Raw genomic sequence first — 24619 nt, 5'->3', positions numbered from 1 at the left:
AAATATAAGACAGAAGCACAGTCGGAAAGAATGCTCAGCAGAGGAAAGCCAGAGAGAATGTGGAGAGACTTCTCAAAGCACCCACCCCTAGCAACTAAAGGGCTCCATCAGTACAGACAGGTTAATGTTTCCTCCATTCCCTCCATTTATCATGCTTCCAATTTAATAGTAGAAAAGATTTTCCTATGTGTCTTGACATCCCAGTAAGCTGCATGTATTAGTTTCACTTCTTTTTCTTGTGCCTGCTTCTTTTTGCTAATGACAATACCATAGAAACCTGAATTTGTGTTTGGACATAGTGCAGGATCTAAACAAATAGAAAACCTTCCATGTGTAGCCCTTAGGAACACTGAATCCCTGACCTTGTGCTGCGCTATTGCTCCTTGGTGGCCATCCCCAATGGAATAGATGATTTCATGTTTCCTGTACAGAACCAAGTACGTCCTCAGAGTGAAACTTCCAACACCTACACACTGATGGTCCTTTTCTCCACTGGGTGTTATTCACTTCTTAATTTTATCTTTGTTCAGGATCTGGCTTACTGAGGTCAATTAAGTTCAGGAGAAGACGTCGACTTGATTTAGTAAAATTGGATTGTCTGCCTTGAGTTTATCTCCTTGGGCTGGGCTGTCATTTGAATTTTATGTTTTTGTCCTTATTTCTTCCTACCATTGTTTTTTTTTTCCCGGGGAGGGTTTTCAATGTTCCACTCGCCTTATCTGTTTGCAAGGAAGGTGCTTGTTTCTATAAAGTGCCTGTCCCATCTGATCTCCATCATCTTTATGGTCTTGCATTCTGTCACCGCAGCTCATGTCTGGCTGGGGTTTGTTATGTTTTGACAGGAGTTTGTTATAAAGCTGAGGATCACGTCCGGCTTTGCCTTTCCAACTTCCTTCTTTACGGTTGCCATAAACCCATGCTGCTAAAATGTTCCGTCGGAGGAGAGGATGAAATTCTAATAACAAAATCCTTGGGGGAAGAGGAAAAGGAGAGAAGGGGAAAGAGAAGGAGGGAAGGATGAAGAGTAGGATAATTGAAGAGATGTTATTAATGTGGCAAGGTACACACTAACAGTCATTTGAATGCAAACTACAAAAATACAATACCTTGGTTTCTGAAGATTTGAGGAAATAATAACAGGAGAACTCACCCGAGATTACTCTGACGTGCATTTATATTGACATGCGGTGGTGTGAGGGGACTTTTACTCAAGGAGGCAGCTGAGCTCTATGTCCCTGGTTTCCTAGCTCTGGGAAATAGCAAAAGAAGCAGGTTCTGATACAGAAGATGTCCTCAAATCTCAAATACAGAGTCATATAGCACCAGGACAGCCTCAAGTCACTCTTGGGAAACGTGGTTTATCTTGGTGGCCTTGTCTCCCCGACCTACAATTCACTTAAAATGGGTTCTTGGCTAGGGATTAAGGTGGTTGGTTCTACCTCCTCACTCTCCGGACACCAACCACCCCTTTGCCCCACTGTCTACCTGGACATCAAGTTAATTTTACTCTCAGCACCTCGCTTAGACATGCCTCCAAGTGTGTCATTCTCAGCACATGCTTGGTTCTGTATAGGAAATGTGAAATCATCCATTCCATTGGCAATGGCCACCAACGAGCCATCCCATGGCACGAGATCAGGGATTCAGTGTTTCTAAGGGCTACAGATGAAAGATTTTCTATTTGTTTAGATCCTGTACTATGTCCAAACACAAATTCAGGTTTCTATGGTATTGTCATTAGCAGAAACCCTTCTTTCTTTCTTTCTATTCATCCTCCATCTCTCCCTTACTCTTTTACCAGCATTTATTCCTTATGTATTGAATATACACTGGGAATCAGGGGTTTTCCATGTTATTTAATTTTTATGGCAAGCTAGTAATAATAAAATTATAAAACAACTAACAATTGTCAACACATTATCTTGATACGTGCCAATACAAAATTCAGTCATCTAACAAATGTTTATTTATTAAATGCCTACTATGCATTCTGAGAGGATAACCAGTAGCAAAAATACATGGCCCTTCCCTTTCTGGGGTTTGTATTCCTGTTGGGGAGTGATTGATACAGTAACAAGTATGATATAATGTGAGTATCCATGCATGTTAGGGAGAAAAGTTAATTAAGGTAAGGGAGCATAGTTCACCTGAGGCAAGAGCATTTCATGGCTGGTTTTATACCCTCTGTACATTCCCATGAGGTTGCTTCTGTTCTCATTCCCATTTATCCAATGAGAAACCTGAGACCAGAATGATTAAGGAACTTGCCCAAGGTCACACAACTACCATAAGGCAGAGCAGGGAATCAAGTCCTATGCAGGGCTGCTCCAGGTCCCCACTCTGGACCCCATGGCCCACTCCTGGCAGAGTCTCAGGCTTAATGACGCCTGAGAAAAGGAATCCCAGGAGGGTCCCTAGATCTTCTTTTTTTTACGTTTTATTTATTTACATTTTTTTCTTTATTTCTTCTCAAAAAACAGCAGGATACATGTGCATAACAGGCAGGTTTGTTGCACAGGTATACGTTTGTCATGGTGGTTTACTGTACCTATTGATTCATCCTCTAAATTCCCTACCCTCACTCCCAACCAGGCTCTGGTGTGTGTTGCTCCCCTCTCTGTGTCTATGTGTTCTCAATATTCAACTCCCACTTGTGAGAACATGGAGTGTTTTGTTTTTCTGTTCCTGTGTTAATTTGCTGGGAATGATGGTTTCCAGCTTCATCCATGTCCCTGCAAAGGACATGATCTCATTCTTTTTTATGACTGCATAGCATTCCATGGTATATATGTACCAGATTTTCTTTATCCAGTCTATCATTGATGGGCATTTGGGTTGGTTTCATGTCTTTACTATTGTAAATAGTGCTGCAATAAACATACATGCACATGTGTCTTTATAGTAGAATGATTTATATTTCATTGTGTATTGGGATTGCTAGGTCAAATTGTATTTCTGGTTCTAGATCCTTGAGGAATCGCTGTACTGTCTTTCACAATGGTTGAACTAATTTATGTCCCAACCAACAAAGTGTTCATATCTCTCCAAAGCACCACCAGCATCTATTATTTCCTGACTTTTTACTAATCTCCATTCTGACTGGCATGAGATAGTGTCTCATTATGGTTCTGATTTGCATTTCTCTGATGATCGGTGATGTTCAGCTTTTTTTCATGTTTGTTGGCTATGTCAATGTCTTCTGTTAAGGTCTGTTCATATCCTTTGCCCACTTTTTTTTGATGGGGTTGTTTGTTTCTTTCTTGTACATGTGTTTAAGTTTCTTGTAAATTCTGGCTACTAGACCTTTGTCAGATGGGTAGATAGATTGCAAAAATTTTCTCCCATTTTGCAGGTTGCTTGTTCACTTCGATGATAGTTTCCTTTGCTATGCAGAAGCTCCTTAGTTTAATTAGCTCCCATTTGTCAATCTTGGCTTTTGTTGACATTGCTTTTGGCATTTTTGTCTTGAAGTCTTTGCCCATGCCTATGTCCTGAGTGATATTACATAGGTTTCTAGGGTTTTTATTGTTTTGGGTTTTACATTTAAGTCTTTAATCCATCTTGAGTTAACTTTTGCATAAAGTGTAAAGAAGGGATCTGGTTTCAGTTTTCTGCAAATGGCTAGCCAGTTTTCCTAGAACCATTTACTGAATAGTACCATATACTTTGGCAGGTTTGTCAAAGATCAGATGGTTGCATATGTATGGTGTTATTTCTGAGGTCTCTGTTCTGCTGCATTGGTCTATGTACTGTAGCCTTATAGTATAGTTTAAAGCAAGGTAGCGTGATGGCTCCAGCTTGTTCTTTTAGTTGAAGATTGTCTTGGCTATACAGTCTTCCTTGATTCCTTATGAAATTTGAAATAGCTTTTTTTCTATCTCTATGTAGAATGTCAATGGTAATTTGATGGGAATAGCATTGACTCTATAAATTACCTTGGGTAGTATGGCCATTTTCACAATATCTATTCTTATCTATAAGGATGGAATGTTTTTCCATTTGTTTGTGTCCTCTCTTATTTCCTTGAGCAGTGGTTTATAGAGCTCCTTGAAAAGGTCCTTGTTAGCTGTATTCTTTTTTTTTTTCCTCTGTCTCTTTTTATTGTAACTTTTTTTAATTTTTTTTTAGGTTCTGGGATACATGTGAAGAACATGTTAGATTGTTGCATAGGTGCACACATGGCAGTGTGATTTGCTGCCTTCCTCCCATCACCTATATCTGGCATTTCTCCCCATGCTATCTCTCCCCAACTCCCCACCCCCTGCTGTTTCTCCCCTATTTCCCCCGACAGACCCCAGTGTATGATGTTCCCCTCCCTGTGTTCATGTGTTCTCATTGTTCAACACCCACCTATGAGTGAGAACATGTGGTGTTCGATTTTCTATTCTTGTGTCAGTTTGCTGACAATGATGGTTTCCAGGTTCATCCACATCCCTACAAAGGACATAAACTCATCGTTTTTTATGGCTGCATAGTATTTCATGGTGTATGTGTGCCACATTTTCCCTGTTCAGTCTATCATCAATGGGCATTCGGGTTGGTTCCAAGTCTTTGCTATAGTAAACAGTGCTGCAGTGAACATTCGTGTGCATGTGTCCTTATAGTAGAACAATTTATAATCCTTTGGATATATACCCAGTAATGGGATTGCTGGGTCAAATGGAATTTCTATTTCTAGGTCCTTAAGGAATCGCCACACTGTCTTCCACAATGGTTGAACTAATTTACACTCTCACCAACAGTGTAAAAGTGTTCCTATTTCTCTTGTTAGCTGTATTCTTAGGTATTTTTCTTTTTGTAGCAATTGTGAATGGGAGTTCCTTCATGGTTTGGCTCTCTGTATGGATATTGTTGGTGTAAAGAAATGCTTGTTATTGTTGCACATTGATTTTGTATCTTGAGACTTTTCTGAAGTTGCTTATCGGTTCAAGAAATTTGGGGGCTGAGATAATGGGGTTTTGTAAATATAAAATCATGTTATCTACAAACAGAGACAACTTGACTTTCTCTCTTCCTATTTGAATATGCTTTATTTCTTTATTTCACCTGATTGCCCTGTTCAGAACTTCCAATAGTATACTGAATAGGAGTGGTGAGAGAAGACATCCTTGTCTTGTACTGGTTTTCAGAGGGAATGCTTTTACCTTTTGCCCATTTAATCTAATATCAGCTGTGGGTTTGTCATAAATAGCTCTTGTTATTTTGAGATGTGTTCTACTGATATCTAAGTTTACTTAGAGTTTTTAACATGAAGTGATGTTGAATTTTACCAAAGGGCTTTCCTGCATCTATTGAAATAATCATGTGGTTTTTGTCTTTGGTTCTGTTTATGTTATGGGTTATGTTTATTGATTTGCATATGTTGAACCAGCCTTGCATCTCAGGGATGAAGCTGACTTGATCGTGGTAGGTAAGTTTTTTGATGTGCTGCTGGAATTGGTTTACTAGTATTTTATTGAGGATTTTTGCATTGATGTTCATCAAGGTTATTGGCCTAAAGTTTTCCTTTTTTTATTCTGTCTCTTCCCCGTTTGGGTATCGTGATAATGTTGGCTTCATAAAATGAGTTAGGGAGAAGTTCTTCCTTTTCAGTTGCTTGGAATAGTTTCAGAAGAAATGGTACCAGCTCCTCTTTGTATTTCTGGTACAATTCAGCTGTGAATCCGTCTGGTCTTGGGCTTTTTTTGTTTGGCAGGCTACTAATTACTACCTCAATTTCAGAACTTGTTATTGGTCTATTCAGGGATTCAACTTCTTCTTGGTTTAGTCTTGGTAGGGTGTATGTATCCAGGAATTTATACTTTTCTTCTAGTTTATTTGTGTAGAAGTGTTTGTAGTATTCTCTGATGGTAGTTTGTATTTCTGTGGGGTCAGTGATGCTATCCCCTTTATTATTTTTATTGTATCTATTTGATGATTTTCTCTTTTTTATTCGTCTAGTTAGTGGTCTATGTATTTTGTTACTCCCCCCCCCCCCACCAAAAAAAAAACAGATCCTGGATTTATTGATATTTTGGAGGATATTTGTGTCTCTATCTCCTTCAATTATTCTCTAATCTTAGTTATTTTTTGTCTTCTGCTAGCTTTTGGATTAGTTTGCCTCTCTAGCTCTTTTAATTGTAATTTTAGGATGTTGATTTGAGATCTTTCTAGCTTTCTGATGTGGGCATTTTAGTGCTATAAATTTCACTCTTAACACTGCTTTAGCTGTGTCCCAGAGATTCTGGTATGTTGTATCTTTGTTCTCATTGGTTTCAAAGAACTTACTGATTTCTGCCTTAATTTCATTATTTACCCAGTAGTCATTCAGGAGCACGTTGTTCAATTTCCATGAAATCGGGTGGTTTTGAGTGAATTTCTTAATCCTGAGTTCTAATTTGATTGCACTGTGATCTGAGAGACTGTTTGTTAAGATTTCCATTCTTTTGCATTTGCTGAGGAGTGTTTTACTTCCAATTATGTGGTCAATTTTAGGATAAGTGCCATGTGGCACTGAGAAAAATGTACATTCTGTTGATTTGGGGTAGAGATTTCTCAAGATGTCTACTAGGTCCGCTTGATGCAAAGCTGAGTTCAAGTCCTGAATATCCTTGTTAATTTTCTATCTCATTGATCTGTCTAATATTGACAGTGGGGTGTTAAAATCTCCCATTATTACTGTATGGGAGTCTAAGACTCTTTGTAGGTCTCTAGAACTTGTTTTATGAATCTGGGTGCTCCTGTATTGGGTGCATATATTTAGGATAGATAGCTCTTCTTGTTGAACTGTTTCCTTTACTGTCATGTAATTTCCTTCTTTTTTTTTTTTTTTTTTTTTTTGATCTTTGTTGGTTTAAAGTCTGTTTTGTCACAGACTAGAATTGCAACCTCTGCTTTTTTTTTTTTTTTTTTTTTTTTGCTTTCCATTTACTTGGTAAATATTCCTCCATTTCTTCATTTTGAGCCTGTGTTTCTTTACAGGTAAGATGGGTCTCCTGAACACAGTGCACCAATTGGTATTGACTCTTATCCAGTTTACCAGTTTGTGCCTTTTAATTGAGGCATTTAGCCCATTTACATTTAAAGTTAGTATTGTTATGTGTGAATTTGATCCTGTCATTATGCTGCTATTTGGTTATTTCACACTCTAGTTGATGCATTTTTTTGGTAGTATCATTGGTCTTTATAGTTTGGTGTGTTTTTGCAGTGGCTGGTACTGATTTTTCCTTTTCATATTTAGTGTTTCTTTCAGGAGCTTTTGCAGGGTAGTTCTGGTGGTAATGAAATCCCTTAGCATTTGCTTGTCTCGAAAGGATTTTATTTCTCCTCCATTTATGAAGTTCAGTTTGGCTGGATATGAAATTCTGGGTTGGAAATTCTTTTCTTTAAGAACTGAATATTGGCCTCTATTCTCTTCTGGCTTATAAAGTTTCTACTGAGAAGTCTGCTGTTAGACCGATGGGCTTCTTTTTGTAGGTGACCTGGCCTTTCTCTCTGGCTGCCCTTAACAGTTTTTTATTCATTTCAACCTTGGGGAGTCTGATGATTATGTATCTTGGGGTTGATCTTCTCATGGAATATCTTAATGGTGCTCTCTGTATTTCCTGAATTTGCGTGTCGGCCTGTCTTGCTAGGTTGGGAAAGTTCTCCTGGATAATGAAAACACACTTATTAAGTGTGTTTTCCAGCTTGTTTCCATTCTCCCCATCTTCTTCTGATACTCCATTATATCTTAGGTTCAGTCATTTCATGAGGTCCCATATCTCTTGGAGGCTTTGTTCATTCCTTTTCATTCTTTTTTTCACTGTTCTTGTCTGAATGTCTTATTTCAGTAAGCTGGTCTCCAAACTGATATTCTTTCTTCCACTTGGTTGGTTTGGCTGTTGATACTTGTGTATGCCTCACAATGTTCTTGTGCTAAGTTTTTCAGCTTCATTAGATAGTTTATGTTCCTCTCTAAACCAGTTATTCTAGTTAGCAATTCATCTTACCTTTGATCAAGGTTCTTAGCTTCTTTGCATTGGGTTAGAACATGCTCTTTTAGCTCACTGTACTTTTTTATTACCCATTTTCTGAAGCCTACTTCTGTCAATTCATCCATCTGATCCTCTGCCTAGTTATGTATCCTTGATGGAGAAACATTGTGATCATTTGGAGGAGAAGAGGCACACTGGCCTTTTGGATTTTCAGCATTTTTTCATTGATACTTTCTCATCTTTGTGAGTTTGTCTAGTTTTGGTCTTTGAAGCTGCTGACCCTCAGCTGGGGATTTTATGGAGGACATTTTGTTGTTGTTGATACTGTTGTTGTTTCTCTCTGCTTGTTTGTTTTTCTTTCAATAGTCAGGTCCCTCTTCTGTAGGGGTGCTGCAGTTTGATAGAGGTTCACTTCAGGCTGTGTTCATCTGATTTACTCCGGTGCCTGGATATATCACTTAAGGAGGCTAGAGAGCAGCAAAGATGGTGTCTGCTCCTTCTTCTGAGACCTCTAAGCTTGAAGTGCACCAACCCAATGCCAGTAGGATTGCTTCTGTATAGGGTGTCTGACCATGCCTGTTGGTGGGTCTCATCCAGTTGGGTGGCACAGGGAGCAAGACCCATTTAATGAAGCAGTTTGTCCCTTGGTGGAGAGAGTGATTTGCTGGGGAAAAACCCACTCTTCTGGGCTGCCCAGATTCCTCAGAACTACCAGGAGGAGAGGCTAAGTCTGCTGGTCTGCAGAGACTGCAGCCACCCTTCGCCCTCCCCCTAAGGCTCAGGCCCAGGGAGATCTAAATTCTGTCCCTGAGCCTCTGGCTGGAGTTATTGGAGATCCTGTGTGGAAACACTGCCCGCTGAGGAAGGACGGGTCAGGGTTGGGCCTGAAGAGACATTCTGGCCGAAGACTGCCACAGCTGGTGTATTGGGCTGTGGGGACAAGTCTTGGGACCAAGCTGTCCAGGCTTCCTGGCCCCAGCAGAGAAAAAGCACAGTCTGGAACTGTGGAAATGGGTGTCGCCCTTTCCCCACCCAGGGAGCTTAGCCTGTTAGGCAGTTGCAAGTCCCAATGCTGGCTGCTGCACCTCCCCCAAGAAGCTCAGAAGGCTTGGACAGCAAGCAGCTGCAGCCGGTGCTCGTCGCCCCTCCCCCAGGAGTTCAGTAGGCTTAAGCAGATTCCAGCTGAGAGGTTTTAAGAGTCTGAAGATTCCAGAGTTGGAACACTAGGTTCCAGTGGGGTGGGTTCGCAAGTGGAATCTTTTGATCTGTGGGTTGCACAGTTCTGTGGAAAAAGCACAATTTCCCCGGCTGGGTAGCAAGCTCACTTACTTGGCTGGGCGGAGGGATACCTCTTCCCCATGTGGTTCTCAGGTAGGCCACCGCCCTACACTGCTCTTTCTTCTCTCCATGGGTCACAGCAACCTTCTAGTCAATTTTGCTGAGAGAACATGGATACTTTTATTGCTGGTGAAGGATTCACTGGCTTATTATATATATAATATATATATTATATATATATATATGTATATTATATATATATATATATATATTTTTTTTTTTTTCCCCATGGGACCCTCCAATAACCACTGCTTCTAGTTGGCCATCTTGGCCCCATTCCTCCAGACCTTCTTAATAGTTTTTAATAGTGGCAGAAGAGAGAGAATGAAGCCAGAGAGCAAAGCCTGAGCTGTGGTTCTGCAATGGAGCAGCCCTGGTCCTGATTCGCATGGTCCAGCAAATCTCTGGTGTTCCTCTCTCCCTGTCAGAAGATCTCCTCTCCTCCTGGAGGTGATGGAGTGCAAACTGTCCAGAAATTTCATTCATCTTTAGGAATGGAGCCCCAGTCCCCGACTGAAAGGTGATGGGATAGTTTCAAGGAAGGATGATGAAATAGTAGCAGAATGTTCGGTGTGCTGGTTATGCGTTTAACCCATGACAGACATTAGTGACCTGTGTAAGCACCAGCATCTAAGTCTAAAAATCAGGCTGACCAGGGTCATTTCAGAACCTACAGAATGCCCAGAGTCTGCTTTCTCTTGCATAAATCCTAGGGTTTTGCTGGAAACCTGCACACAGAATGTCAGACCTCACAGCTAGTGCCCAGGCAATGTTTCAGATTTGGGTGGGTATATTTCGGCTATTCCATCACGCTGCCGGAGAGCCTATGCAACATTCATTCTCTGTCAAAACGGTTGTTCCTTTTCTTGTAGACAATCCAAGGGTCAGAAGCACAGCCCCCTGTGGACTCCTGTGGAATGTGAATCCGACCCTCTTTTACTGCTTCTCATTTCCAAAGACTTTTACTTCCTGTAAAATGCCGTGGAATGCTGACCTGGCATGCAAATAGAATCTTTTTGTTTTGTTTTGTTTTTCAAAGAAGGGTGATTTTGTGTATGGAGTCAGATGTTTGTGAATTGTACACATTAGTATGATAAGGTAGAAACCCCATCAAAACTAAGTTGTCTCAAATAGGAGACTTGGTTTTCAACTTGCAAAACTCAAAATTAACTTTAAAAATGAATCTTTTAAAATGATTACTCTAAGCCATAAACCATATTCTGGACTAGAACATTGAGACATGAAAATTCCAGATACAGGGCCCTAAAACCTTACTTCCCCTTTTCTGTGGTCTTCTCTTGAACCTGAAATGAAAGTGGTCTTACCTCTGTGTTAGAAACCCATGTGTATGCATAACAAGTTTGAGATTGGCAGACTGTCCAAATAGGTGTGCCAAGTCCACATTAATCCACTTGCCAAACATCTCATAAGTAGCTATTTACATCACAAATGTGCCATGATACTGAAACGATCAAGAAACGTTCTCTGCCTTGAGGGAACTACAGTCACTGAAGGAAAGACAATAAAATTGATGATTACAATGTAGTGGGATGAGTCCCAAAGTCTGCATAAACAAGGTATTACAGGAGTGATAAGTAGAGCAAACTTGTGTCAGGCACCGTGCTAAGCACTTCACGTGCATAGTGTTAATAGTTGCAACTGCCCACTGGAGCAATTATTGTTGTATTGTCATTTTGCAGCTGAATAAACTAGGGTTTAAAGAGCATAAATCATTTGTTCAAGGTCACAGGATGAGGAAGTAGCACAGCCAGTGTATGAATCAGAAACTTTCACTGCAGTGCTCAAGTTTATGATCACTTTAAGAATACAAAGGAGAGAATGAAAGACTCAAAAAGGCAAGGATTATGGTGCCGGAGCTGAGACTTGAGGATGCCTAAGAGTTTGGATAAAACAGAAGAGATGAAGCAAGGCCTCCCTAGGTGGTAGATGCTGAATGAGCAAAGATTTCAAGGAAAGCAAGTACATGGCACCACTAAGGAAGTAGATGAGATTGAAACAGCATTGAAAAAAGGGTGTGGGGGAGAGCCAGTTTATTATTTTAATCTACAAACCTTTCTTTTGACTTCACAATTCTCTTTCAAGGGTCATATTTTATTAGCTTCTATTTTAGTAATTGCTTAACACTTTAGAAAAAACGTCTTGTATAATATCCAGCCCTGAGGAAAGGACCAGTTTTACCCAAGTCTGCCCTGTCTCTACAGAAAGGAAATCATCTCTTCACCACTCTTAGAATTGGTAAAGGTTGATGATTCCTGGTTTAGATTAAATGAGAAATTACACACATATGACTGTTTCTCTGGCAACATTTCTCTAACCCAGATGACTCACGTTGATATTAAAACACAAAATTAAATGACTTATGGTGTCCCCATTGGTTTGAGTTGGAGAAGTCCTGATAAAACATATTGAAATAATTTTATAAGAATTCTTAAAGTTTGTCACCTTTGAAAAATAAAGGAGTAGATTTTCTTTTTTACTTCTCTAGTCTGGAGTAATGTTTCCATGTAGCCAAGTGAATGGATTTTGGGTAGAAAACTGCAAACCATCTGAAAAGGTCAAATGTAAATTAGTCACTTGGAGCAATAACCACATAAGCTGGATGCCTGTTATTAATTGATTACTTTTATCATTTACATGCAGGTAAGCTTTTGAGTACTTGAGGGCTGTCACTTTGTGAGGGACATGCTTTATGATCTAAATGACAAAAAATTTAAAACTTGACAATAGTAAGTGTTGGTGAAGGTTTTGGGTGAAACAGGTGCTATCAGGGCTGGTAAGGAAGTAAATTGGTGACAGTTTTTTGAAGGGCAATGTCTGGTACCTAGTAAAATAAAATACATATTTTCCTTTTTCAGGGTCTACCTGTTGGGAAAAGAATGTAAAACAATCTCTCATGTTCCTCAGCATGGGAATATCTAGATAACTTGTGATACAGCCATACTCTAGATTACAATGCAGCATTTAAAATCAACGAATGAGTCTTCTTATGTACACTAACATATTTAAAGCTGAAAATGTATTATTGAGTAAAAAAAGGATAAATTCTATCATATAGATATATTTAATATAATGTTGCATAAATAAACACAACACAAAATGAAACAAAAGATACAAAATTAGTTTTCTATGAGTATATATATATATATATATATATATATATGAATGTATAATTTAAAAATCTAGTAGGCTAGGAAATATTGATAAAAAGGTAACATAGGAAGTGGTGAAGGCATTGAGATTGGTGGGTATAGGGTGGTCAGGGAGGCTACACTTACTGGTAACTGTTTCACTTAACCCTACCTCTTTAAAGAAATAAACTTTCATATTCCAATGTCTGAATACCATAGAAAGGTATTTTTTCCTCCAAAGTCCAAATGAGTTCTTCCCAAATTTGGCAGCTCCCTTCCTGGTTGTAATTTAGGATATCAGAGGCTTCTCCATTTCCTGACTCCTCCATCTTTAGGGCAGTGATGGGGGCAGGGAAATCTCCGGAATTTGCCCACTGGGTCTTCAGCATCTGGATGTCAGGGAGACAGTGTGCCAGTTACACACAGAATGATTTTACTGGCCTGTCTGGAGGTAGGATTTCCCTTCTTGATGTCTACTCTGTTGAACAAAATGAAAACAACGGAAGTGTTGGTTAGGCACTGGCCACAATTCTGTCACACGACAACTATGAGCTGAAAGGGAGTTTGAGGATTCTGTAAGATCTGGTTCAACACCTGGAGAAAAGAATCAAATTTAGTAACTAGCTAGTGAGTACCTCTGACAGAATTTTTTTTGTACTTGTATCACTAATGTGACTTAAAAACTAATAAAAATTAAATCAAAACATAGAAATTAACCAACAGTGGTTGATTAAAAATAACAAGTATTCTATTTTATTCCATACTGACTCCAAGTAAGCAATGTAGTTTTACTTCTCTTATCATGGAATTTCGCTCCTGTTAAAGGGAAGGTGTGGAATATAATCATGGATAACCTAATTACTTTTTTAAAATAATGTCAGCATTTTATATTTTATTTTTTTTCCACATCTGTTAAGTGCCATTTATGATCACTAATCAAGAGCTAATCAGTATTACCATAGTTGAGATCATCCTACTCGAATCAGAGAAACATGTTAAGTATGTTATTTTTTAATGATTTAAAAACATATATGGAACTAGCTTAAGGTGCATTTTATCTTCAGGAATCCATCGAGATTAGGAAATGCTGCTGAGAATTAGAATTACTGGAGCAAACCTTTTGCAGGCCCTATCATTCTAACTTAGCATCCAGCAAGTGGCTTAAATAGAGCACTGCTTTCACTGACATTTGTGAAAGGAATGAACTAATTCATAAGTTTAATTTATCCAAAAATGTGGTATATGTGTGTATAAGAGAAAGTAAGGTTTATACTAAGAGTACAAAAGGTGTTCAATAATTGAAAATATATTAATGGATAGTTTTCTAAAGGAAAATTAATACTACTGAAAAGGCATGTGGTCAAATTAATCATCTATCAGGATTAAAAAGAAAAAAGTCAGAAAACCAAGGAAGAGAATAATAGTTTGTTTTTCTTTCCATAGCAAGTAACAAGATCTCGAATCAACATAGTACTTCCTTTAGTCCTAGAGACATTCTCTAAAAATGTCAAGGGGAAAAAATAATGCCCACTACTTCCCTCATTATTTAATATTTTTTCCCTGAAAGTTCTGATACATATACATTATGAAAGAAGAAAATGTATGTTATGTTATTGCAATGGTTAGAAGAGAAATATATATAGGAAAGGAGAATCTATACACAGGTTAGGAGAAAGGGAACAAAAATATCAATATTTGAGAATAGTGGATTTTTTTGCCTAGAAAATTTTAAAAACTATTAATATTAATAAGTATTCAGTTAAATGCCTGGGTTACAAATGGAAATACAATTTTTTAAATTCCATTAACCATTTAGCATAACTAAAATATTTAAGGATCTTAAGAAATGTCAAGTATCCAAATATAGAAAACTACAAACTTTCAGAGGGCGCAACATATTTGCTGGCCAGGCATGGTGGGTCATGCCTGTAATCCCAGCTCTTTGGGAAGCTAGGGCAGGAGGGTCTGCTGAGGCCAGGAGTTCAAGACCAGCTGGACCCCGTCTCTATAAAGAAGTAAAAAATTTAGTCTTTCATGGTGGCACCTGTGGTCTCAGCCTACTTGGGTGTCTGAGCCAGGAGGATTCTTTAAGTCCAGGAATTTGAGTTTGCAGTGAGCTATGATTGCACCACTGCACTCTAGCCTAGGTGACAGAGTGAAACTCTTTCTCTAAAAGAAAGAAAAAAGAAAAAAATGATGGAATTGTTTTGAGATAAAAATAAAGGTTTAAACAACTGGGCAGACATACATTTCATATTCCTGTATAGGAAGATTGGATATATTAAAGATGTCAACTTTTTTTTAGTACATTTAATTTAATTTGAGTCAGTCTTTCATTCTCTCTCCCTATTTCTTTTTTGAATTTAACATAATTATTTTAAGCTTCATATGAAGAATAAAAAATGGAGCACAGTTATGAAAATGCTGATGTAAAAGAGTAATACAGAGGGCAAAAATAAACCTACCAGAGGTAAACTACATCCTGAAGTTTTAATAACTAAAAGGATATTGTACCATCATAAGGAGAGAGCAAGAGCTCTATATAATGGAGTAGCTCATCCAGACGAGGTCCTCCAAGGTATAAATATGTAACATCTGACCAAGGCAGCAGCCCACATGATGAGAATATACCACCTTACTTGACACATGCTGTTGCTTCTACCGTGACCACTCTCTTCCCCTGCCCTTCGTGCCTGATTAACGTCTCTTCATCCTTTAGCTCCGGTCTTTCTCTGACACCTCACTCTCTTCCTATGGACTCTGCATTATGTTTATGAGCCATTAGTAACAGAGCATGGACTTATTACGGAAGTGAGTAAAGGATTTCAATTTCATACTTAAAGAGTGTTTAATTCATACTAAGATGTCCAGCCAGGTGTGGTGGCGGGCACCTGTAGTCCCAGGTACTCAGGAGGCTGAGACAGACGAATAGCTTGAAAGTAGAATGTAAAGGCTTCAGTGAGCCAAGATCGCACCACTGCACTCCAGCCTGGGTGAAAGAGTAAGACTCTGTTTCAACAACAACAACAACAACAAAAGAAATGTCCAGTTAGAAGGAGGACTTCATTGCTGTGGACCTCTCCTGTACAATGCTATTGTCAGTACTTTGAATCAAAGGCAAAAGGGTTTTGCCAGCATGAAAGGCACACATCTAAGAGAAATAGCCCATAGTATTACTGACAGATCCAAAGTAATCTGAATATGTCAAAGTACTGAGTTCAGTCAAATGAGATGAACCCTATCAGGTTTATATGTAAGCTCCTACAACTTGGAAGCTATAAATTAACACATTTATTGCATTGACTCATTCATTATCGTGTGTCAGGCAATGGGGAAACAGGAGAGACAAGATGGAGCCATGACACACATTTGCTTGCCCTTAATTGGTGAATTCATGATGCTAAGAATTGCTTGATCAAAAGCTCTGTAACAGCAGAAATGGGGTCTGTCTTAGTCATCATTGTTTCTCCAGCACCTAACACCTAGTGCAAGCAAGGTAGGGTGACTCAAGTCTTGGTCAAGTTATTAAAAATTGGGTAGGTAGAAAGTGGAAGAAAAAAAAATGCCTATTAAATTTATAAGAGGATCAAACTTTTTTTTTTTTTGATGTTTTGCAACCATGTTGGCAGCTGGATAATGTATTCAGGAAAAATAGAGTAAATTATATCATTGGCCAGAATCTTTCAATGTCATGACATTGCACTAAGGATAAAATGGAAGCCATTTGCCATGGTTTAGAAAGTTCCACATAATCTGAGCCTGCTCTTTCTGTGACCTCATCTTCTATCATCTTGTTCTCTGACCACCCTCCTGCCTTAAAGCCTTCTTTCTGATACCGTAACACACACAACACATTCAATCAAAATTCGTTCCTGTCTTAGGGCTTTTGCCCTTATGGCTCCTGGGCCTGGACCTCTTTAATTCCAGATCTTTGAATGGCTTTGTTCAATTAGGACTCACCTCCATTATCACTCCCTCATGACAGCCTTCCAGGCTGGCCAGTCTAAACTAGTCAGTCTTTCCAGGCCCTCAAGTTTATTCTCTGTGTCCTTACTTGTCTGTTTATTTCCAGCACCTAGAACAATATCTGACCTATAGTAGTCACTTAATAAGTATATATGAAATAAATGAATCTTTGAAATAGCAAGACTGGTCATCAGAGAGAAAAATATTCAAGTAAATTGGTTTGGTTGAGAAAATAAGTAAAAGGCATATTAGAATGAAAGTCAGGTCAATTTATAAAAGTAAAAGTAATTAATTAATTCGACTTTCATTCCCTTCACCAGAAACGAAGAGATCTCCCTTGAATCAGTATCACTTCCAACACAGGTCAAGCATATTTTACTTCTATTTTTTTGGCTATATTGAATGATTATTTACCATAAATGAAATCATCGGTATTGTTTATCTCACTCCTAGGAGCATATTTATTTGCATGTCAGCATAATGCATTCACGGATTTCTGAATACAGATAAGTTTAAACTTTAATGACTCTTGGTGTTTATTATATGTCTGAATAATACAATTTCCATTTGGATTTTTGAGGTATAGCAGAACTATGGTAGCTTTGGCAGAACCACATAAAACCACCCAGATTTAGCCAATCAATTTATGTAATAGTTCGATAAAATTTTTAAAAATCATAATATAGTAAATAATTTTAATATAATTAAGTTTTCCTAATTAAAAACACATGGCCAATCATATGGTTCTCTCTTTTCAGAGTTGGAAAATCATCAGCTAAATAATGACCATGTGTTAAGTGGCATTAATATATTGTTAGTTATGAATTTTCCTCTTTACATTTTATTATAATCAGACTCTCAACCACTTTCATTTCTTGGAAGTGAATTGTCTTTGAAACACAGAAATTATAGACATTTAAAATTGTAATTTATGTCCCCAAATTAAAAGGTCTTACATTAGATGATGGTTTCTCAAAAGACTTGTAGAACTTCAGAGTACTTAAGTATCTTTAAAGATAAGGGTATTTACCAAAAGCTTAGAGTCCCACATAATAGACTTACAGAGAGTTAGAAATTCTCAAAATAAGAAGTAATTGCTACATTGATTTCCCTAAAACTATTTGTGTATACCTTACCAGGTTTTTGTTTTAATCTTTTGTTATTATTTTAACTTTGTACTTCAATAAATAGTTTGAATATTTTCCTAGGTGGTTGTTTTCTACCTGCAGTTTCTTTCATGTGAATTACTTATAAACATCCTTAAGAGTTTTTTTTAAAGGTGTTTCATAATTACTAAAAGAGATAAAATGCTCTAAAAACGAGACCTTCTGCTTTGGGGAGGATGCATAGTAGTTTATGTCTTCTTTATGAGCTCCCAGCTTGTATTACACCATTTGTTTCTAAACAAGAAAAAAAGTTAGTTAATATCTATGAATATCTTATAGATTCCTAATATCTACAAATAATACCTACAAGAAAAGATAGAAACTAGATCCTGTCTCCACCACATTACATCACCCCATCAGCTTCCATAGCAAGAATTTCTGGGGAGTAAGGATGGATGTAAACAAAACAGAACAACAATGAAAATCTCCCTAAGGAACTTGAAAGCAGGGATCCATAGCCCAATTAGCTATGAATAAAATCTTAGCTATTTCTGGACTAATCATATTTACCTATAAAGTGTAAGGTATAATTTAGACATTCTTTATACACATTTCAGCTCCTGAATAATTTAATGTCTGATTTTCTTTGCTCTTTCATGAATACATAGATAAATAATATATGGTATATTTTACTCACCTAACATCACAGAAAATCTTCCTGTGCTATCTGGCTCTCCATACTTCCCAACTTTTGGAGCTTTGATCTAAATGTGTTAGAAAAGTAGCATCGCCTTTATAATCTACTATAATATTAATCTCACTCCAACAATATTTAGAGGACATAATCCTTTTCATAGGAGTACAATGTAGATTTATGTATATCAATATTTAAATTATTTTAATTCCATGTATTAAAGTATAAATGTAAAGTGTAAGTTTGACCTATGAATGTAACAGTATAAAATTTAAATAGATTTGGAACTGCTGTGGCTGTTGTGTTAGATGATCACCAAACCTAAATCTGAAGTGTTCACTGATTTAGTCATTTATAGCTAACTAAATCAGTGCAATGCAATGGCATGATTGACTGCACTAAAAGAACATGCTAATCTCAGAGCTTCAGAAATAATAAAATTGAACAGTGAATTTGGGATACAGGAGATACTGATAAAATGTTCAAAATCACAAATCCATATTTAAGCTTTATCAGAGATCGCATCGTATTATAGATACTTAGATATTTGCTACCTCTCCTGATACAAATGAATTTGAAAGACAGGGACAAAAATATATCTTTGTGTTTGTAGCATCTACCATGAAACTTTACACCTACTCCAGGTTCAGTGGATGTTTACAGAATAAACTGATAAATGATCAATAGGATGATTTCTTCAGGCACATGGGATTTTGTTCTGGCTGTCTCTCCCATTCACTGCACATTATTATTATTGCACATTGTGTGCATGTGTGCATGGGATATGCATGTATCTCTTGTATTTCCGATTACTCTCCCTTGTAGAACAGAAGCTCTTGGCAAGTATAGTCTCTGTGGGAAGCAGAATAATACCCTATGCAAGATACTGTGTTTGAATCCCTGGTATCTGTGAATGTGACCTTACATGGCAAAAGGGGCTTTGCAGATCTGAAAAGTTGAGGATCTTGAGATGGGAAGATTATCCTGGATTCTTTGGGTGGATTCAGGGCAATCACAAGGATCCTGAAAGTCAAGAGGGAGGCAGAAGAGGAAGTGAGAATGGTGCCTCGCCAGCCCCCAACTTCCCACTGTGAGTTTTGAAGATGGAGGAAGGGTCCACATGAAAGGAATGTGAACAACCTCTAAGAGCATGAAACAAGTAAATAGATTCTCCCTGAGAACCTCCAGAAAGGAATTCAGCCTTGCTTGAGAACCTGACATTAACCCAGCAAGCCCCATGTCTGGTGATTGTTGGGGCTATGAAATAATAGATTTGTGGTGTTGTAGGCCACTACATTGGTTGTAATTTGTTACTGCAACAACAGGAAACTAATACAATCTCCAAACCTTTGTAATCTCCTGCAGCTTCTAAGACAGTGTGTTGCATAGTCAGATATCTCTTGCTGTTGATCTTTGTCATCACTTCCTCTTTATTCTCTTAGTGTTTGCTACACTGTCCATACCGGAAGAGGACTGCAGTAGTCAGAATTCCTCTATTTGCAGATGGCAGAAACCTAACACCAACTAGCTTGAGCCAATTAAAAAAAAAAAAAAGAGGGGCACACCTCACATAAGTGTGACCTCTGAGGGATGGCATTGGCTTTATTATGAGCTGAGACCAGGGCCCAAATCAGCCTATGAAGACTCTCTGTTAATTTGCTTTTCTTCTGCATGCAGACTCCTATGTTTCCATGACTTGCAAGTTTTTCCTGGCAAAAATTCCCTCTTTCTTTCAGGGAAGGATTCTTATTTGACTACCTTTGTGGCTAATGTAGTTGAAAGGGGCTACAGTTATATACTGACTCATTAAAAAACACCCCAACACATGTTGGCTTAAAAGGCAAACATTTATTTACCTATGATTCTGAATTGTGTGCAAGGCATGTCAGGGAGAACTCATCTCTGCTCCATGTGACACCAGCCTGAGGCAGCTCAGTTGGAGCTTAGGGATTCACTTCCTGGACAGCTTCTCCCATGCAAGCTAGTGTTGTTTGTCTGCTGGAAGCTCAGCTGGGGTTGCTGGCTGTAAGACTCAGTTCTTCACATGACCTCTCCAAGTGACTAGGTTGGGCTTCTCATGATATGGTAGTCTTACAGTAATAGGACTTTGTACATAGCAACTAACTTCTTCCTGAGAACAAAGTGAAAGCTTCCAGTTCGTAAGGTGTAGCCCAAAACTGGTACAGGGATACTCTACATCAGCTACATTCAATTGATTAAAGCAGATCACAGGGCCAAGCTCAGACTTATGGAGAGGAGACTACATACCCAAGGGTGTGAATACCATTGTCATGGTTTACTGGGGCCACCAGACTGTGGGGGTTTAGTCCACTATGGTAAATAATGAATCTTTGTGACTAATGGTCTAAATAAGACCATGGGAAAATGGGAGGGCAGGCTCACAAAGGAAACCGGGCTGAAAACAAACCTCCAGTATCCATGGCAACCATTTCCTAGAGTGCTAGAAATTATTCAATAAAGCAAAGCTATATTTTTTATTAAGTATATTTACTATATAATTTGTACATTTTCTGGATTTGGGGAAGTAATTAAAAACTTACATTTAAAGTTAAAGAATCTCAAACTTTTTTTCCCATTCAACTTTTCTTATACTGTGAATGAAAATGATGGTAATATATAGATATATAGCCAACAGTGCTCTAAAGGAATTAATGTGTGCAGAATTTGTGATAAATAAAGTATAATGTTACTAATCCAATGGTGGTTATTTGCCATAACCTTTTTAATGTGACAGTTCTTTGGCTTACATCTGCATTTTTATGGTTTGCATTTATTCTCAACAGTACGAATCCCAAATTGTCAAATGACTTAGGCTGATTTGTGATAATTAGCTTTAAGTTAGAATATTTGAAATGCATTCAATTAATTTTATCTGTTTAGTGAAGTACAATATGGATTTTAGCATTACAAAGTTTTCTTTATAATATTAGCTATGCGTATGTTAAAGGATATGGTGGATTCCAATTACTCTCATTTGAATTTTATATTTAGAAAATGAGCATGCAGTATTGGGGATTAGGCAGTCTTTAGAAAATGTATGTAGAAGGATTATCTAGGACAGAATCACGGAAAATCCTGGAATATTTAGCACATACTTGTTGATTGATTTTACCTGCAGCAAACATAAGGCAATAACAACTGTATAAATTATTTAGAGACTAGTCATCCATATGGGGATTCCTTAAAATCATTTCAGAAAACAATTTGTCATGGTATTTTCTTTATACTTATGTTATCCAAGTTCATGTACAAAAGAGATATAGATCCATACAAAGTGGATTATCACTGATTATTTTAAAATAAAAGAATATTTTAAAACATTCAAATGATTAGGTGATCTTTCTTAGCTAAAGTTTTTTTGGTAGCTTATTTATCTTAAATATTATTTTTGTCTTTCAAAGGGTATTATATAGTGAATATAAGAGATTTATTAAAAACCTTGGATTGCTTGAGAGTGCTTTAGAACTTTGCCTTAAAATCTGCACATAGGCAAAATTCTTGATATTATGAGTTGGGATTTTCAGTGTAAGAGGATTTCAAATCACTGCTGAAAAAAGGGCTTGTTACAGATTCGTAAGCATCCTGTATCAGAAAGGCCCAGCAACTTACACAATCGCTGAAACTCAAATGGGGCAGGACCAGACACATGGAATGAAAGAGATCAATTTAGACCAAGTGAAAGGTATCAACTTATCTTAAAATGAGCCTTTTATTCTAGAGAGCTGTCTTATACAACTCCAAAAGCAGATAGAATAATTAGCATTTACATAGTTATAAGTCTCTTTGTATATGGAGATGGGAATTTTTTTTTTAAGATTTCCATTGTTTAAAGCAGTTTGAGACATAGTGTTGGGAAGAGCAGATATTTGGGTGTTTGTAGACAAGCAGTTAGAGACCTCAAATATTTACTTACAAGTCACGTGACTTTGAAATATTCAAAGTAATCTTCTTTTTTTTTTCCTGTAATAACAGTTTTGGATCTCAGTCCTGCGCTCTCTTGGGGTTGTTCTGAAGATCCAATGAGAGAATACCAAAATACTTTACACGTTGCAAAGCATTATGTTATGAAAATTTATATTATCACTACTAATAATAAAACTAAAACATGACTGGCCTATACATGATGCATTAAAAAATCCAAGTATATTGGATGTGTCTTATTTTTATAAACAGGTTCACTCCAAAAGTATACGTGGTCCAAAGTAGTTCATGCATTTCTCCCTTATTATTTTAAAGTACTAACCCTTATCTTACTGACTTACAGTGGACACAGAATCTGGAGAGATGACTAAACACATTTTTCCCATATAGTTGGGGATAATATTTTATGAGGTGCAACACACAAGGGTCATGCGTGTTTTTAAGGAGAAATTTGCAGAGAAATTTGCCTCCTGGTTTGGTTGCTTGAGATGATCAGTATCTAGTTGTAGGCGGTTTGGTGATGGTGTCGGGTGTGTGGGGCTGGTGGGATGCTTTTGTTAATGGTTTGTTTCTTTGTGTTTTTCTCCCAGCTATCGGCAGGACCCTCATCCCTCGTTACTTTAGCACTGTGTTTGAAGGAGGGGTGACCGACCTGTATTACATTCTCAAACACTCGAAAGAGTCATACCACAACTCATCCATCACAGTGGACTGCGACCAGTGTACCATGGTCACCCAGCACGGGAAGCCCATGTTTACCAAGGTACAGGACAGGCTGTCACATGCCTGGCTTTTTCTACTCTGAGTTCATTAAAGGATAATAATAATTGTGGATTTCCTATGGAACTTGGGGCTGATTGCTTGCAGACGCTTTCAACACCAGAAGAGAATCTTTCTTGTTTGGGACATGGGTTGATTCTTGGGGTGAACTTCATTCTAAGATGTGCACATGAGATACTGAGCACATGAAAATCAAAAAGGAGGGAGTGTAAAATCAAGAGGAAGAGAGATTCTACTGCCTTTTAAATTGTAGTTGCTAGATTAGAATTGTTTTATACAAAAGATCTGCTATAGCTGAAAGAACATAGCCTATTGTTGTGTGGTCAGCACTATATTTGTGCTTTGTTACTAAAATAACTTTTTAGAGCTGAATTCAAATTTGAATAAGGGAAGAATCTACTAACCACAATCCAACTTTAATCTGTAAGGAACATAAAAACTTTAAACTGTCAATGAAATTAGGAAATTCAACAAGCAGCTGATCAAGTATAATTATACAAGAGTGAATGAGGAGAGGACAAATTTCAGGATCAGATTATCACAATGTTTGAGGCTGAATTCAAAGCCCTGTGAAGGCCGCGAAATGAAAAATAGAAGATATAGAGATTTAAACTTATCCTCTATACATTTTAGATCTATGATTCTTGCCCTACATAGAAAATTGACATGTGGAACATTCCTTCTTACCAAATGCCCTTCTGGAACACTACAGATAATCTCCTTATGTCCTTTTGCAGGTAGAAAAATTAGTAAGAACAAATATTTAATCACAGAGTCTGACAAACAGAAGTTTGTTTTAATAAACACTTGTTCACTGCATTTTGACTAAGACTCAACATGAAACTAATTTGTGATATTAATGATAGCAGCTATCTCTTTTAGTTCAAAACACAAATGATAACTCTCTGTTTATACTTAAAAGAGGTTGAAACATCAGGGTTAATTGCAAAAGCCCAATGTTTAAAACTGAAGATGGGTTTATTACTTATACAATTTTGCTGCAAGCATAAAAATATAATGTTTCTTATTCATTCATTGATCTTATCTTATTGGTACAGTTTCATCTCTCCAGTTCCATGCTGGTATACAAAACCAAAGGCAAAGGAAATGGTTAGAAAATGCAAAACCAAATCATCAAATACCATTGATTCTTTGGCATCTTAATTTTGTCAGCAGACTTTTTCACATGTGGGAAAGGGTAGGGTTTTTCTTTCTTCCTGTTCTAACAGGCAAAGAGGAAAGTTGACATTCAGAGACAAAGAAGCTTCACACTGGATGCAGAAGTTTTGGCTGGCAAGAGACTTTTGCTACATGGAAAGTAACAATTATCTGAATAATCGTTTAATCTCCACTTTATTCTGGAGATGCAGAACATTTACATAATCTTGTAGATCAGACGGATATACAAGCCATTCATTTTGCAGGCCATTCACTTCTAGCGCTACAAAGTCTTAACATTGCCGAGAAAGCCTTTCTCTGCTGCTTCATTATTGTTTTATTTTTTTCCCTCTAGGCTTTGTTATTTTTAGGTTAATTCAAGAGAAACATACCAACTCCTTGTGCTGTAAGGGGGAAAAAACATCCACGACAATTAAATTTAAAAATTTGCTGTAATTAAGGAGCTGCTTCCAAAGCCAGTAGCCATTGAAAATAAAAATGCATTCTGTAGCAATCCTTTAATATATTTAC

General features: G+C 37.6%; 1 protein-coding gene across 11 annotated transcripts in view; it reads left to right on the top strand.

Moving 5' to 3' along the window:
• The window catches only part of LDB2 (LIM domain binding 2), a 400444-nt gene that overhangs the window by 287934 nt on the left and 87891 nt on the right, over positions 1–24619 (top strand). For all 11 annotated transcript variants that reach the window (XM_010338152.2, XM_003927460.4, XM_010338147.3 and 8 more), the window contains exon 3: positions 22741–22913. In XM_010338152.2, coding sequence (XP_010336454.1) covers positions 22741–22913 — 173 coding nt within the window. The remainder of the gene's footprint in view (positions 1–22740; positions 22914–24619) is intronic.

Source organism: Saimiri boliviensis, chromosome 3 (genome assembly GCF_048565385.1).
Source record: "Saimiri boliviensis isolate mSaiBol1 chromosome 3, mSaiBol1.pri, whole genome shotgun sequence".
NCBI lineage: Eukaryota > Metazoa > Chordata > Mammalia > Primates > Cebidae > Saimiri > Saimiri boliviensis.
The sequence above is the reverse complement of the archived record's forward strand: the minus strand, read 5'-3'. Positions and strand labels throughout refer to the sequence as shown.